General features: G+C 43.2%; 1 protein-coding gene across 1 annotated transcript in view; it reads right to left on the reverse strand.

The window, feature by feature from the left end:
- Positions 1-14,387, reverse strand: part of DHX15 (DEAH-box helicase 15) — a 133,204-nt gene that overhangs the window by 15,204 nt on the left and 103,613 nt on the right. The window contains exons 10-12 of the mRNA XM_019525825.1: positions 11,279-11,470; positions 7,954-8,076; positions 5,153-5,343 (exon numbers count right to left, since the gene is read on the reverse strand). Of these exons, the coding sequence (XP_019381370.1) occupies positions 5,153-5,343; positions 7,954-8,076; positions 11,279-11,470 (506 nt within the window). The remainder of the gene's footprint in view (positions 1-5,152; positions 5,344-7,953; positions 8,077-11,278; positions 11,471-14,387) is intronic.

A 14,387-nucleotide genomic window follows, 5' to 3' on the forward strand; every position in this document is an offset into this window, starting at 1 on the left:
AGACTTCCTGGGCTAAGGGGTCAGGGTGGCAGATTGCCCCCTCAGTCCCCCTCAGGATGGAGTCTCCCACAACAAACACCTTACGTTTTGTCTTGGGGAGAGCGGGGGCGGTAGCTGCAGTTAAGCCTGTGTTGCCTGCGGGAGCTGGCAACTCAGCAGGCTCTGCTGGAGCAGCAAGAGGTGCGTACCTGTTGCTAAGGTCCCACAGGGCAGGGGCCTTGGTGCAGCGGGCCTTAGGGCCTTTGACCACCTTGATCCATGCCCCTGACTGGACAGAGCGGGAGGTCCCCGAGTCCTCCTTTGTCCTGGAGGGAGACTGTGGTCTACCCTCTGGCTCCCAGGGGAAAAACGGCCTGGCAGTAGGAGTCAATATCCTGCTCACATTCCCTGATGGCACGTAGTCTCTGGACTGTGGCCTGGAGCTCCTCCAGCTGGCATGCCAGAGACCCCAAAAGGGAGCAGACCCCATAAGGGGAGGTGGCCATGCTCCCGGGCCCCAGAGCCTGAAAAAGTAACAGGCAGCCCCTGCAGCCAAGGGCCAGGGGCTCCGTCTGTGTGGAGCCTATGGGCTCCGTCTGGGTGGCTGTCTCTGAGGTGCCAGGGGGGCCGCAGAGCCCGAGGGGACCCTCAGGGTGCGGCGCGTGCCCATCCATGTCATGCCTCTGGTAGGCTGGCTACGGCAGGGACTATCTACCCTGGGGGGTTCGCAGGCAGGGTCTCGGGCCCTCCCGCGCAAACTCCGCACTAACTCACGTGCCAGCAGACAAGTGCACCTGTTTGTGCAGCTGTTCACGCAACCCCGGTCGCATGGCTCTCTGGGAGGCTGGGCGAAGTAGGGGCCTGGGTGGGGCTTGACCAGGCCCAGCTTCACTCACCTGCCTCCTCCCACTCTCTAGGGGTTAACCCCCTCCCACCACGGGCCCCACTTGCCTCCAGCTGTGCTGGGGGTCAGCGAGGGTCTCCACGACTGCTGGGGGGTCTTTGGGGGGCTTCAAGGGAGCGGGGGCTCAGCAGGCTTTCACCCATGCGTCTCTTGCCGCTGCAGAGCCTAACTCTGGAGCCTAAATGTAAGCTTGCTAAAAAGTTTAAGTCCAATCTATTTCCAAGCCAGTGTTGATCCAACAAGGACATCTGTTTTGAGCATACTAGGTGCAATAGTTCCTTCTGGACTGATAACGACAGTCAAACTGTCATCATTATACCACTTTGATAGTACTTTCCCTTGTAATAGAAATGTTTCCTAAAGGTCCTGACACACTGATTCTGAAAAATAAACCCAACAGAAAAGCTGGAGATCTAGTATGTCAGAAGGAAGAATTATCGTGGAGTTGCAACATAAAACCAACTGGGTTCAGCAACATGAATTAAGTCAATTAATTTGTCTGCCAAAGTATTCATATCCGTGAAAGTATTGCAACACTTAAATTCATTAGGATTTGGTAAAGCAGAGTTTCTTAACTGGATATTTCTACAAGTATAATTAAACATAAAAAAGTCACCCTTACACTCAGTTATTTTTTTTATTGAAGGCATCTTCTACTGCTAATAATTTTATCTACTACAAAGATATTAAAAAGTGACCAAAAAAGAAATATAGCAAAGCTGGAGCAGTACAAATCGTGAAGCACACGCATTCTCTATATCTTTTTTGTTTTTGATTAATCAGTCTTTGACCTCTTTTGTGAACTAGATTTTATAGTTATGGATTGTCACTAGATTTTATAGTTAACTGTCTGGAGAATTTAACAAAAATCTTAGTCAAAAGATCTGCAGGGAACTTTTAATTATTTCTCCTTAATCAGCAGGAATCCTGGTTTTCTGTGTTAAAATTGCAAATTCTCCAATTTAAAAACCCCAAATCTGTATTTTTCCATGATTAAAATGAGAAGACACTATATATATAGGTATCAGCTGAACACAACGTTTTATTGATATATTTATAATTTTAGAGCAATCTGGAAGCCTAACAGTGCCTCAATCACTACAGTAAAATAAATTCTACATACAGATAAATTTTGGCATTTGATTTTGAGTTCTCTCATGGAAAAATCAGAGCTCCCCCTTTGCCCCCCAGGACATGGGTCTAGCTGCAGCTGTCCCCTCTGCTGCTTTGTGGCACTGCGCAGCTCTGATAGGTCTGTCCTCTTTCCCTGCCCATCCCATTGCTCCTCACTCCCCTGCGCACCTCTGACCCAGAGCCCTCCCCTTCATCACCCCAGCCATGCCAGCCAGAGTGGAGCCCATGGCGGGGGGCAGATGGGATGCGGACTGCCTCGCTGTGGGCTTTGGGCTCCCTGCCCTTCCCCTGGGGGCCTCCACAGCGCAGTGGGTGAGACCCAGCACAGGAGGGCAGAGCAGGGCTCAGGAGATGTGATGCCACCACCAGGAGCCCTGTACCACTATAGTAAAGTGCCCTCTGCCTGCCTGGCAATAGTGGGGGACACAATTACGTGCCACCACCTCCACTGCTGCCAGGCACCAGGACTCAGCATCCTACTCTGTCCTCCTGTGCTGGGTCTCACCCACTGCACTGTGGAAGCCCTCCAGAGGATGGCAGCAAGGTGGGGAGCCCCAAGCCTTCAGCTGCCAGCCCCCTCCAGAAGTGCACAAAGCAGTGGGGAACCAGCCCCTCCACTGTCCCTCAGACGAGCTGCCTGTGACTGTCCCCACTCCCTGCCTGGGGCTTGCAGCCACACATTCCTGCCCCAGCACCAGGCACAACCCTGGCTGGGCAGCACCCCCAATTCCAGCCCTACCCAACTCCCTCTCCCTCACTATGGGGGCCTAAATCTCCTTCCTACCCCACAGACTTATCTGAGGGAACTGCTCTCCATGCTGCCTGGCCATCAAATGCATGTGTAAGCATGCACATGCATGTGGCACCCCCTGCCTAGTTACTCTCCTTCCACTCCCCCCAGCCCAAGGATGGGCAATTATTTTGGGTGGAGGGCCACTTAATGAGGTTTGATGTGCTTGAGGGCCACATGGGTAGCCCCGCCCCTTGACAGTCACCCCGCCCCCCGGTCGCCTTCTTGGAACCGGAAGTCTAGCTCCTAACCCCTGACCTTTGCCACCCCAAGTACCTCCCCTTTCCCTCTGAAAATACTCCTTCTGGGAGGGGGGGTTGCTATCTTAGAACCAGAAAAAAAAACAAATCATACACTAGAAGTCACCTACTATAATGCATCTTTTGTAACAAAATTAAAATATTTTTGTTATGATTTGTATTTGCATACTGTATATAGAAGTGATTGCATAGTAACTCAAAAATAAATTTGTAGTATTATATATTGTGTCAGAGGTATGGTTGGGGGGGAGACAGAGAGTGTGTGTATGCGCGCACACACGTGTGGTGGAATGTGGGGGGGGGTGAGTGTGTGGGGGTGTGGTGAAATGTGTGTGGGGTGGTGTTTGTGAGGGAGTGTGGCATCTGTGGGGTGTGAGGAAGGGAGGGGAGGTGTGGGAACTCCCCCCCACGTTCCCCTCCTGGTGCAGCAGCAGACGGGGGCTCTCAGGGTGCTTTTGCCTGATGGCATTACAGCTCTGGCCAGTGCTGCACATTGCAGTGAGGAGCACAGCCCAGCCAAGCCACCTCTATGGCCAGCACTCCCTGCCATGCACATGCAGCCCCCACACTCGCACGGTGACAGAGGGAAGCTCCATGCACCAGAGCTGGCTGCCCGCACCGCTCCCTGCTGTACAGGTCCCAGGACTCTGTGGGGAAACAAGCACTGGGGCTCCTCTTTATTTCCAGCGGAGTCCTGGGACCTCAGTAGCAAGGGATGGGAAGACAGCTGGCTCCAGTGCGTGGAGCTTCCCTCTGGCACTTTGCGAGTGCAGGGGCTGTGTGTGTATGTTGGGGAGTGCCAGCAATAGAGGTGGCAAAGCTGGGCTTTGCTCCTTGATGCAATGTGCTGCACTGATCAGAGCAGTAGACCACCAGACACCAGTGCCTGCAGTGGGCATGATCACCCCTATCTGCTTCTGCTGTCTGACAGCACTGCATGCAACGCATGTGGGCAGGGGGGAGGGAGGTGTCCTCCCACCACCCCCTCACCCTCCCTCACACCCACACCCTGCCCATGTGAGCTCCATGTTGCTGCCACCACCCTGGGCACAGGTTCCCCACTACTGCCAGCCCCACGCTCCAGCCCAGCTGCAGCTCCAGCCAGCCCCCACCGCTTTCCTACCTGGTACTCAGAGTGAGCAAGACTGAGAAAGCTGAGCAGGTCCCCCAACAGCTGCAGCAGTGGCAAGAGCAGCCCCACCTAAAAGCTGTGCACTGACAGAGCCGGGCTCTTCTGCCCATGAGGGTGGAAGCAAGGCACAATGCAGTGTGTTGGCAGGGGGAAGTGCATATTTGGGTGCCTCACGCTCATTCTTTCAGGAGGAAGGGCTGGGCAGGGTACAATTAGTTGGTGGGTGCTGTGGGCCAGATGAAAGTGCCTAATGGGCCAGATCTGACCTGCGGGCTGCATTTGCCCCTAGCAGCTAGAACTCTTCCAGCCTACAAGGGAAAACCTGCCATTTCCCACGTCTTTCCCCTTAAAGAGAGAAAAACAGTGTTTTTCTGTAGCAAATGGAAAACCTGGGCCCCTGCTCATAATTTAAGTCAGGGTATTTATATGGTTTTAGAAGCAGCAGATCATTATCCAAATGGGGAAAAAGTGTAACTAAGAAATTATATCAAAGAAGCTACTTGGTTTTCCACCTTTCACAATGGAAATCCAATGCAAGCCCCAAGAGAATTTTCCTCTTTGTATTAACTAACCTAATATTTCTAAGGTAGACTGCACTTATCAGATTCCTGAAGTTAGGAAGTGGTATGTATTTTCATTTTAAACTCAAATTATACCTATTTATAAAGAAGTTATTAGGTCTGTTATTTTTAATTATTTTTAAATAAGTCACAATCAAGTATTCAGCAACTTAAGTAGCAGACAAATATTTTGAAAAAAATTAAGTCTTCTTTTAGTGTTATACTGAACAGGTTATTTCCTCATTTTTAAATCAATAAGTCTAATAAGATAACCTAAATTACAGTTTATTTTATATGCAATTTGAGAGTTTTTATAATCTGATACGTTTCATTGTGATAAATTAGAAGTCACACAATGGAAACAAGAGGCAATGTGCAACCACACACACGTACCTGCATAAAATAACCAGTAACCAAAGCCTTTCTTATATTGATGTAATAGTCTCTGCTTGTAAAATCTGTGCTTCTACGAGGCAAATTAAATCTATCCATGATTCGTGACAGCTGTTGGCGTACATTGTCTGCAGACATCAGGGACCTGTAGTTAATGAAGTTGTCATAACACCACTGAACCGACTCATGATCTGCAACATTAAAAAACATGAATCATCCAAAAATGAATTATTTCCTCCAATTAAAACAAGTAAATAAAATAGTGACCAACTGAAGACTCTTTTGCATTGCATATGAAATAAATGCATGAGGGTCGTTTACTAAATTACAGAATCAAACAACGATGAATGGACTATCCTTACTAATACAAATGTACCATGTATAAAGTATTTCATATATACATACATACACACACGTACGCGTGTGTATTATACACGCACAATGTGATATTGTATTCAATTAACAGCTACATATAATTAATAAAAACATCCTCTTTAAATACTGAACAATTTTACATCTTTGAAATTTTGAACTAACATTGCTAACACTAGAAAGAAAAATTAAAGCAGATTTCTGTGGCTAGGCACATGCTACCAGATTTGTAACATTTCAAAAATTCCACACCTCTGGAGTCCTATATTATTCAGAGTAGCCAGCTACCAAGGCTACATGTGAACTTGTACTACATTTTATGCGTTTCCTAGTCCAAAAGAAAAAAGTGTTACTATCTTTGGGTAGCTATCTTCTCAAAGCCTGCACAGGGAACAGACCCTCTTCCACAACTGACAAAGGAATTCAACTACAGGGGAGAAGTAATTTCAAGTTCTTGCTCAAAAAAGGCAAGGGTGTCCTTCCATTTTCACTAGATCTGCTTCATTTTGAACAAGCAAATACTCTGGAACAGGGATTTGACCTCCAATCTCTTCTAGCTTAAGCAAATGCCTTGGCTGTTAGGCTAGTCAGTCCTCCCTCATTCTCTGGCTCAACAAATAGTTCTTTATTGGAACAAGAACAGTTCTGAATGAATGTTACTGAAAGAGAAGCAACCCAAACTAGCTATCCTACATTATAAGCTAGAAAGTATTATTTCAGTGCTAAATGAGGACAGAAAGCTGCCACTCTCTTCAGTAGGGCATTCTGAAGTTCTGTATATGGGGTTTGTTGGGGGTGGGTGTTTGTAAATCATCACTATTTTCACACTCCAGATCAGGTAGGCAGTTAATTTAAAATGCTTCCAAATACAGTATATGTACATTTGGTATCCTTATCATATCAGAGGATGGACTAATCTGTAGAGTTTTAAGCCCTCAAACTAAGAACCTAATGGGATCTGTGGAAACAGTGCAAGGTTCTCCAAATGATGAATGTTTGCAAAAGCTTCTCAGTCACAGTTTTTAAAGAAAAGCTATCTTTAGTTTCTTCTACTAAATAACATAAATGCTCTATTCCTTTATTAAAGTTGCACATGTGGTTACTGTAAAACACAGTGGTGTAAAAATTCACATTTAAGTTAATATGATTTAAATAACCAGCCTTCTTTAGTGGTAGTAGAAAGAGTAAAGATAAGAATAAAATAGACTCAATTCTGCTTCATAGTCATTAACCACAGTTGTCGGCCAAATCTTCAATTTGTAAATCTTTTAATTTATTAATTATAAGAAAAGGTACCACAGGTGGATTATCAAGTTCCAGGTTAATCTTGCACGGCCATTTAAGTGAATGGTTGACTTTTAAAACAGGGTAAATTCATCATGAAAAAGTCACTAATAGAAAAAAAAAAATACACACTGAAATCCAGCGTGCCACTTTTATAGTAATGTTTCAAAAACAAAGCTCTTATCTTCACCTCTGTCACTTTGATCTTGTGCATGCTGCCAAAATACTCTCAAATAAAGATTGATTTTATTGGAGAAGAGCATACTGTGTTTGTATAGATACATACAGATCATAGAAGCAATACTCCCATGATAAATTACAGACTCATGTGATAAATATATCTTTCAATGCTAAAAAACAACCTGTTCTCTGCCCATCAATACATCTCTAAGACTTATTCCAAGACTTTAAGCAGCTTTAAAAAAATTACTTTTTTCCAAGTGAGACTGGAACTAGCAATATAGCTCATCCAGATCTGAAATGCCCTTTGCCTTACCCTACCTAAAAGTTACCTCTATGGGAACAAAATTCAGTCCAGCATAGACTTCCTATACCTCATATCACAGAATCAAATTCCTCAAATGTTTGGAAAAGGTAAATTTCTTGCTGTATAGTATTACCCACTTGGGGGTGGGAAGTGTTCAGGGGGCTGAAAGGGCAGATACAGATTGCTACTTTAGGTACTTTTGGAAAGATTTCACACATTTATTGATTTATCTCATCTCAAGAACTGAAAGAGGGATGGGCTAACTACAGGTTAAAGAATATCAGAAACTTAGTAGTCTCTAGGTCTATCTGTAACCTTCACCCACAGAACCAAGTGCCTAAGACCTGAGAGAGAAATGAGAGAGCAGCAGTAGTATAGGAACCTAACAGCCAGAAAACACAATTTAGGAGAACATACATGTGCAGGCCTTAATGCATCAATCTTCCAGTAACACGAAATTACTTCCAGATGCAAAAAGGAGGAAACAGTGACAGTCCTGCTTACTAAACACTAATGTGTTATTGTACATGCTAAAATCTTTTCTTTTACAGAAATGCTGGAGTATAACAATCTGATTTCTTTGAGATAGGATCTCTTAATTCATATTTGACAACAAGCTCTTATACAATATCACATTAAAACCTGGGTTCATACTTACTTTGTTTGAAAGCATGGTAGACATTCAGCAACGTCAAATGATCTCCATCTATGTGGGCAAACCTCATCTTGGCTTCATCTGCTGCTTTCTTGGCTTCCGTGGGGCGAACAAAACACTGTGGGACTAAACAAGGTTGGTATGGGCCCAACACAAACGCCCATATCGATGAGTCACGCATTCACAGATAGAGGAACAAGGCCTAGCTAGGTCAGTTCACAGAGCATAGGGCAGGGCAGGATGGCCTCCAACTGCATCTTGGACTGTTTACTACCTTGATTTGGTACATCAACACCTAACCACATCTGTAAGACAAGAGGGTTTCAAAGCTACAGAGTACCTGATTATTTTGACTAGCACTATAAATAGGCATCAAAATCTTCATACTGAAGGCCATCAGGATTGTCTAAATATACTAGAAGGTTCAATAGATCTTAATTTAAGACGCAGTGCTCATAGCTGTACCGATACTACCACTGAAGTGACAGTGAATTTCTAAGAGGGGGTCTTCTTAAAGAGACTCTGAAAAGTCCAGGAATTTTCAAGCTATATTGCACTCTTTGTGCCAGCTGCACATCAACTGTATCATCAGCCTGCTACTACGCAACTTCAACAGGGTTCTGTCACCTCCAGCAGGTATTGCTATCAGCACTGGTATACAAAAAAAAACAAACAAACAAAAAAAAACTTATATGAATGAGAAAGTGTCAACAGGTCTACAGTTGTGATGGTAGCGGTAGTGGTGGAAGGTTATACCGCCCTTTGGTACTATTTGCAGTAAAAATCCAAATGTGAAGGTCATCAAGTTCTACCTAGCCTCATGGTCTCTTACATTATTTGATCCCTCAAGAATACTTTGACATGTATTTGAAACCAGAAATATTAAGTGCCAAAATCTAAGAGAACTATGGACAACTGAGTCAACAAATAGTTATTCCAGCATCACTTAGTTCACAGTTTGTCTGCACTCCAAGAATAATCTCCCCATCTTCATAGGTTTGTTAACACTGAACTAAGTTCACATAAATTTGAAAGTTTTCATGCATCTTCACCCCATATAAAATGCTCAGAGTCTGACTTTTCTTTAAGTCGACCTCATGTTAAACAAAAACAAATTACCTAAGCTTTTATATAAACTTCAAATTTTAAATAATTAAATACTATGAAACATAAGAAATGTACAGCCCCGTGTCCTTCATTTTACCAGGCACAGAGGACCATGCACATCTCTTCACACCTAAAGACCACATACCTCATCATCATACCTCTGCATATATCATTTGTCCCTAACAAATAAATGGGTCTTTTTATTTTTTTTTTTTATTCGTATAAAGCTTGAACATGTTATTTTTAAATACCAGGTATACTGCATGGAACGCAGTAAGAGATGGATAGTGCAATATCAATGCTAGTGAAGTACCATGTTGTTCAATTCACATGGTAAAAAGAAAAAAACCCCAAACCTTAAAGACCAAGGTACGATATAAATGCAGGTGCTGAAGGAACACCCGTTACTTTTACAGTTCAATGTGTGAAAACAAAAGGAAACCAAGTGTTCTTTAAACATCTAACTTCAATTAATGAAGACAAATTCAAAATTGTACTGTCACTGTATTAGCTCACTGTTTTGCATACTTACACAAAGCATGCGCCACAAAAAAGGCACATCGTTATGAGACTTCTGCCACAGCAGCAAGAAAATACAGTGAGTTCAGGAATAAATGCTGCAAAATACCCTAGACTTATTTAGCTTAAGACAGACCCTCAAAACTCTCTAAAACAACCTTTTGTACAAGGACTTCCTACACGAAGTGAGATTTAACTCGTTTTATGAGCTGTTGTGTTCAACAACACTGTGCCTTCCTCCTTTGTTGTTTAGTTCCTCCTTTTATCTTAAACAGCTAATCTCTGAATCAATACTAGACAGCTCCCATTTGTGCTTTCTACAATACAATGAGTCTAGTTACCAGCACAGCTGCCTGCCTTGTAGAACATCCACTAAAGATAATGGATCTGGGGGCTTTAAAAGGACTATATTTTAACTGCAGCAAAGAAGGGAACCATCCTTCAGCAGCTTTTTGCATGTTACTGCTATGCTAAAAGCTACACATGTATTTTAAAAAGCATGGATTGCGAGGGAAGAATCTAAATTAAAAAAAAAAAAAAAAAGACTATAAATTGCAGCTGAAGACAACAGGAAATATACTAGACTATTTGATCAGACTACAGATTCTGGGGTGGGTAGGAAGGGGAAAAAAAGATGGACAAAAGGCAGGCACCAACCTACCACCACCTCCGCAAAGAAAAGTTACCATTTAAATTAAAAAGAATTATATTCTGCCCTGCCCATCTGCTCTGAGTCTGAACAATCATAACTCTACAACAAACATTTTAGCTTGTTCTTAAAAAAAACAAACAACTTTTCATATCATAATATGCTACAAGACTAAACTGAAGAAAGAAATTTTACACTTATCCAAAACATTTTTCTAACCATCTATATGAAATACGTAACCATTTCAAGAAGGATGAGAAGTAGGTATGTATTGAAAAAAGTCTGTAAAACAATGATAACCAACATATAGTATCCCCTTTGCCAAAATGGGGCTAAAATTTGCTCTCATCTTATTAAGATGAGGCATAAAGCCAATTCTTCTATATGACTGGGGATTTAAACAAAGTCTGGTTGACTTTATTTTTTCCTCCAAATATCTCTTCTTGACAAGCATCTCTGTTATGGCGTACTAACACCCATTTATTGCAGCAGCTATGCAGACAAATTCATTAAATTATAGATATGCAGTCTCAACTGACGTTTCCTTTTACAGTTTAAGAGTAGTAATACATGTCTATTCTCTATGAGTTTCCCTTTTACTTTGAAAGTTAGAAAATGTATACTGTATTTCATTTACCCATATTGTTCAGAAAAAAAATCAGAACACTTTAGAAAGAGTGAAATTTACCAACTGTATAAAAGGAACACCACAAATTAGATTAGCTGAACTGATAGTCCTGTTCAACAGAAATGGAAAAATGTGTAAGAGAACTTTGTTCCAGTGGCTCAGAACTTTTCCATATTAACCAAAGGTATATTAGCTACAGTTCACAACATTACATTCTTGTTTTGCTATGTCATGCCTGCTAATTTTGTTTGCTTAAGAAATTGCAATGTCTAATCTTTAGAGAGTAACTCATAATGGCTTAAACTTCGAAGGCAGTCTAGATTTATTTAAAACATGTTTATATTGATTATATGTTGGCAAACTAAGTAAAGTTTCCCTAAATCGGAGATAGGAACTTTGTCTGACATTGCTTCCCCTGCTATTACCTGACAACATGGCAGTAATAGATAGGATCTCATTAGAGCAGTTGTAGTCACAACTTGCAATAACCATTTTAGCCAGTTGTGGATCCAGTGGAAATTCTGCCATCATAGATCCCAATTCCGTTAGGTCTCCGTCATCATTTAAAGCAGCCAGATAATTCAAAAGCTCTAAGGCTCTCATCAGAGTTTCAGGAGCTGAAAGAAAAACACTCTATTAGTCAAGCTGCTTTTGGTAAACAAAAATGTGACAAAGCACAAACTATTATAAGCAAGCTCATTTTTCATTCTGTAGTCAACCAAACTCTGAACACAAGCTGTCATCAAATTCAATTACAGAGACCTAGCAACCAATGAATCACATAAGACTTAGTTTCACTTTAGACAGTTCTAAACAAGATTCAAGGTACTTAAGTGGACAAAGTAGTGCCAAGTAAAGATTTAGTACAAATTTTCTTAAAGTGAATGTCAAGGTCTCTTATTACCAAAACACTAACTTAATTCCTAATATTTTTTATTTAAACTGACTGTATTTGGAAATACGTTTGTTTACAGAAGTAATTTGGGGGTCTATTTACATACAAAATGCCCAACAGATCTCATCCATTGATATTTATAATGAGCAGCAGTGGTTTCTATATCTGCTGTTGTGGTTAAGAAGATGATGAAGAGACTCTTACTAATCAAAAAAGCTGACTTTATCTAGCTTAAAACTGAATATGAAATATTTATTATTACCATTTATTGTCCCATTTCTTGATAAGAGTTTGTTTCCTTTAGCAATCACTGTTTTAACAGAAGTTTGCTATCTTTACAACTAGGATACAGCCTTTACATATAAGGTTGAATTCTGTTTCTAAAAATTATTTTCAGAAACCGTACAAGTAATATGAAGCCAATTTAAAATCTTACGATACCTAATGCATTGGCACATTCTCATTCCTTTATTCTTGTGCAAAATAAATACAAAGTGTCTTATTAATATAAAACCACTATTTTATACCATCCACTCAGAATAAGCTATGTGCTTTAGATGCCTGTAATCTCCCACAAATGTCCTTTAGGACATGCAAGAATGTTATCCTAGTCCTCTGTTCCTCCAAAGGAAAAGTATCTATACACAGATAAATAGGACAGAAACTACTAGTTTTCATAATGTACTATCATGCATATTTCTCTGGTATGGAAAAGGAAGGCATTTTTAAAATGTATTATTGTTAAGCTAATTAGATAAGTGCAATGCTTAATGCACCTGTCACTTTAAGAGGGAAGAGGGGCAGAGAAGTTCCCAACAGGCCTGGGAGAGGGTCAGAGGCCTAGGAGCAAGGCCAGAGGGTCAGAGATGGGCAAAGCATGCAGCCAGAGGGAGGCCCAGTCATTGGGACTGTTGGTCTAAGATGGCTAATGATCAACATGATCACTAACATCTGAGAAGCATGGGCATGGTGTAAGGAACAGCCAGAGCCACATAATTAGCCCTTAAAACAGAGTGGAAACACCTGTGCTCAGGGGCAGGCCATCAAGTCTGGGAAGCCTTGGAACACCCTCCCATTATCTAAAAGCATCTAGATGTGGCAGGTGAGAGAAAGGGATGAGGGCTAAAGGGTGATTCCCCTAGGGACACTACAGCCACCCCAGGAAAGAGAAAGGGATGAGGGCTGAAGGGTGATTCCCCTAGGGACACTACAGCCACCCCAGGAAAGAATCCTGCTACAATCAGTTTGAGCTTTTAAGAAATGAGAGAACCTGACTTCCTTTTAGTTTTAAAACATTTATTAAAGTAAACCTGCAACTAAGATGTACATACATTTCATACCTCAATGGCTAGGGCCAAACATTACACAAACTGGTTTAAGTGATCAGAAACTGATTTAAACATGTAACAGAGCAGACACTCAGTGCACATAAATTAGTTTGAAAATGGCTGAAACCAGTTTCAGATAAACCTGGCCGAATGTAGTATCAGATATAACTGATCTGGGTCAAACCCTTTATGCAATGTCTGTTCCAGACCCCTTGCTGGTTTAAGTTAAATCAGAGTCCCCCAGCATCCCAGATGCTTTCAGGCCTGGGCTGTTCTGTCTGCTTCACAGCAGGGCTGGCCCTGCCCCTCTAACTCCTTCGCTGGAGCTCCAGCAGAGACTGCAGGCACAGCAGGGTTTGCCTGGGTTCCTCCTACCACCCCCACTCCCTCCCCAAGCACGGATCCCCCTCCCCTCTCCCACAGCACAGACTGTAGCTAGCATGTAGTATAGTAGCTAATGCCAAGATGTCTGTGTATAAGGCAAACAGAAGAGTGTCCGCTTAGGGCTTTCTGAAGCTAAATCAACAGGGATCTTGGTTTCTACCCCCCCATATAACAAATCGCAAATTCTCTGATAAAGAAAATAATAGTAATTAAAATAAAGAATCATATTCTCTAATGAAAACCCAAAAAGCTGTTATTAAAATTAAAGGTTCCCCACTGCATGCCCCCCATGCCTCATTTCCACCCACAGCCCCTGCTCCCCCAGCCAGAGGGGACCCCCTGCTGCCACAGCTACAGACCTAGGTCCACAGCCCCCTGCACCTGCTCCCTCCTGCCAGATTGGGTGGGGCTGGCTCCCTGCCATGGCACATACTCCTGAGGGGGGCAGGGGGGATCTGCAACCCCCAGATCTTTGCACAGGGCAGGCATGTGGGCTGCGCGCGCTGGCTCCTGCCCTGCTGCCCTCCCCTGAGGCCTCTGTAACCTGGCGGGCACAACCCAGAGCAGCAAGGCATAGTGGGACCATGCGAAGAAGCTGCTCATGGCTGGGAGCTCCCTGTTGCCCTGGCAACGCATCTCCTGCTGGGGTGCAGTGACCATCAGCTGCTGGAATTCACCATCCAGCGCAAGGTGGCAAAGGCCTGCAGCAAGGCAGCAGCCCTAGATTTCAGGAGGGCAGACTTCAAGGAGCTAAGGAGAATAGTCAGGGAAGCACTGAGGTCCTGGAGGCAAGGGGAGCCAGGTGTCCAAGAAGAGTGGTTGCTCAAAGGGAGCAGGAGGGCACAAAAGCCCCCATGGCTCAGCAGAAGCATCCGGGAATGCCTTCTAGCTAAAGGGAGGCGTACACCCAATGGAAGGGAGGGGCCA

The sequence above is a fragment of the Gavialis gangeticus genome, unplaced genomic scaffold (genome assembly GCF_001723915.1).
Source record: "Gavialis gangeticus isolate Ggan-Ray unplaced genomic scaffold, GavGan_comp1, whole genome shotgun sequence".
In the NCBI taxonomy this organism is placed as follows: domain Eukaryota; kingdom Metazoa; phylum Chordata; order Crocodylia; family Gavialidae; genus Gavialis; species Gavialis gangeticus.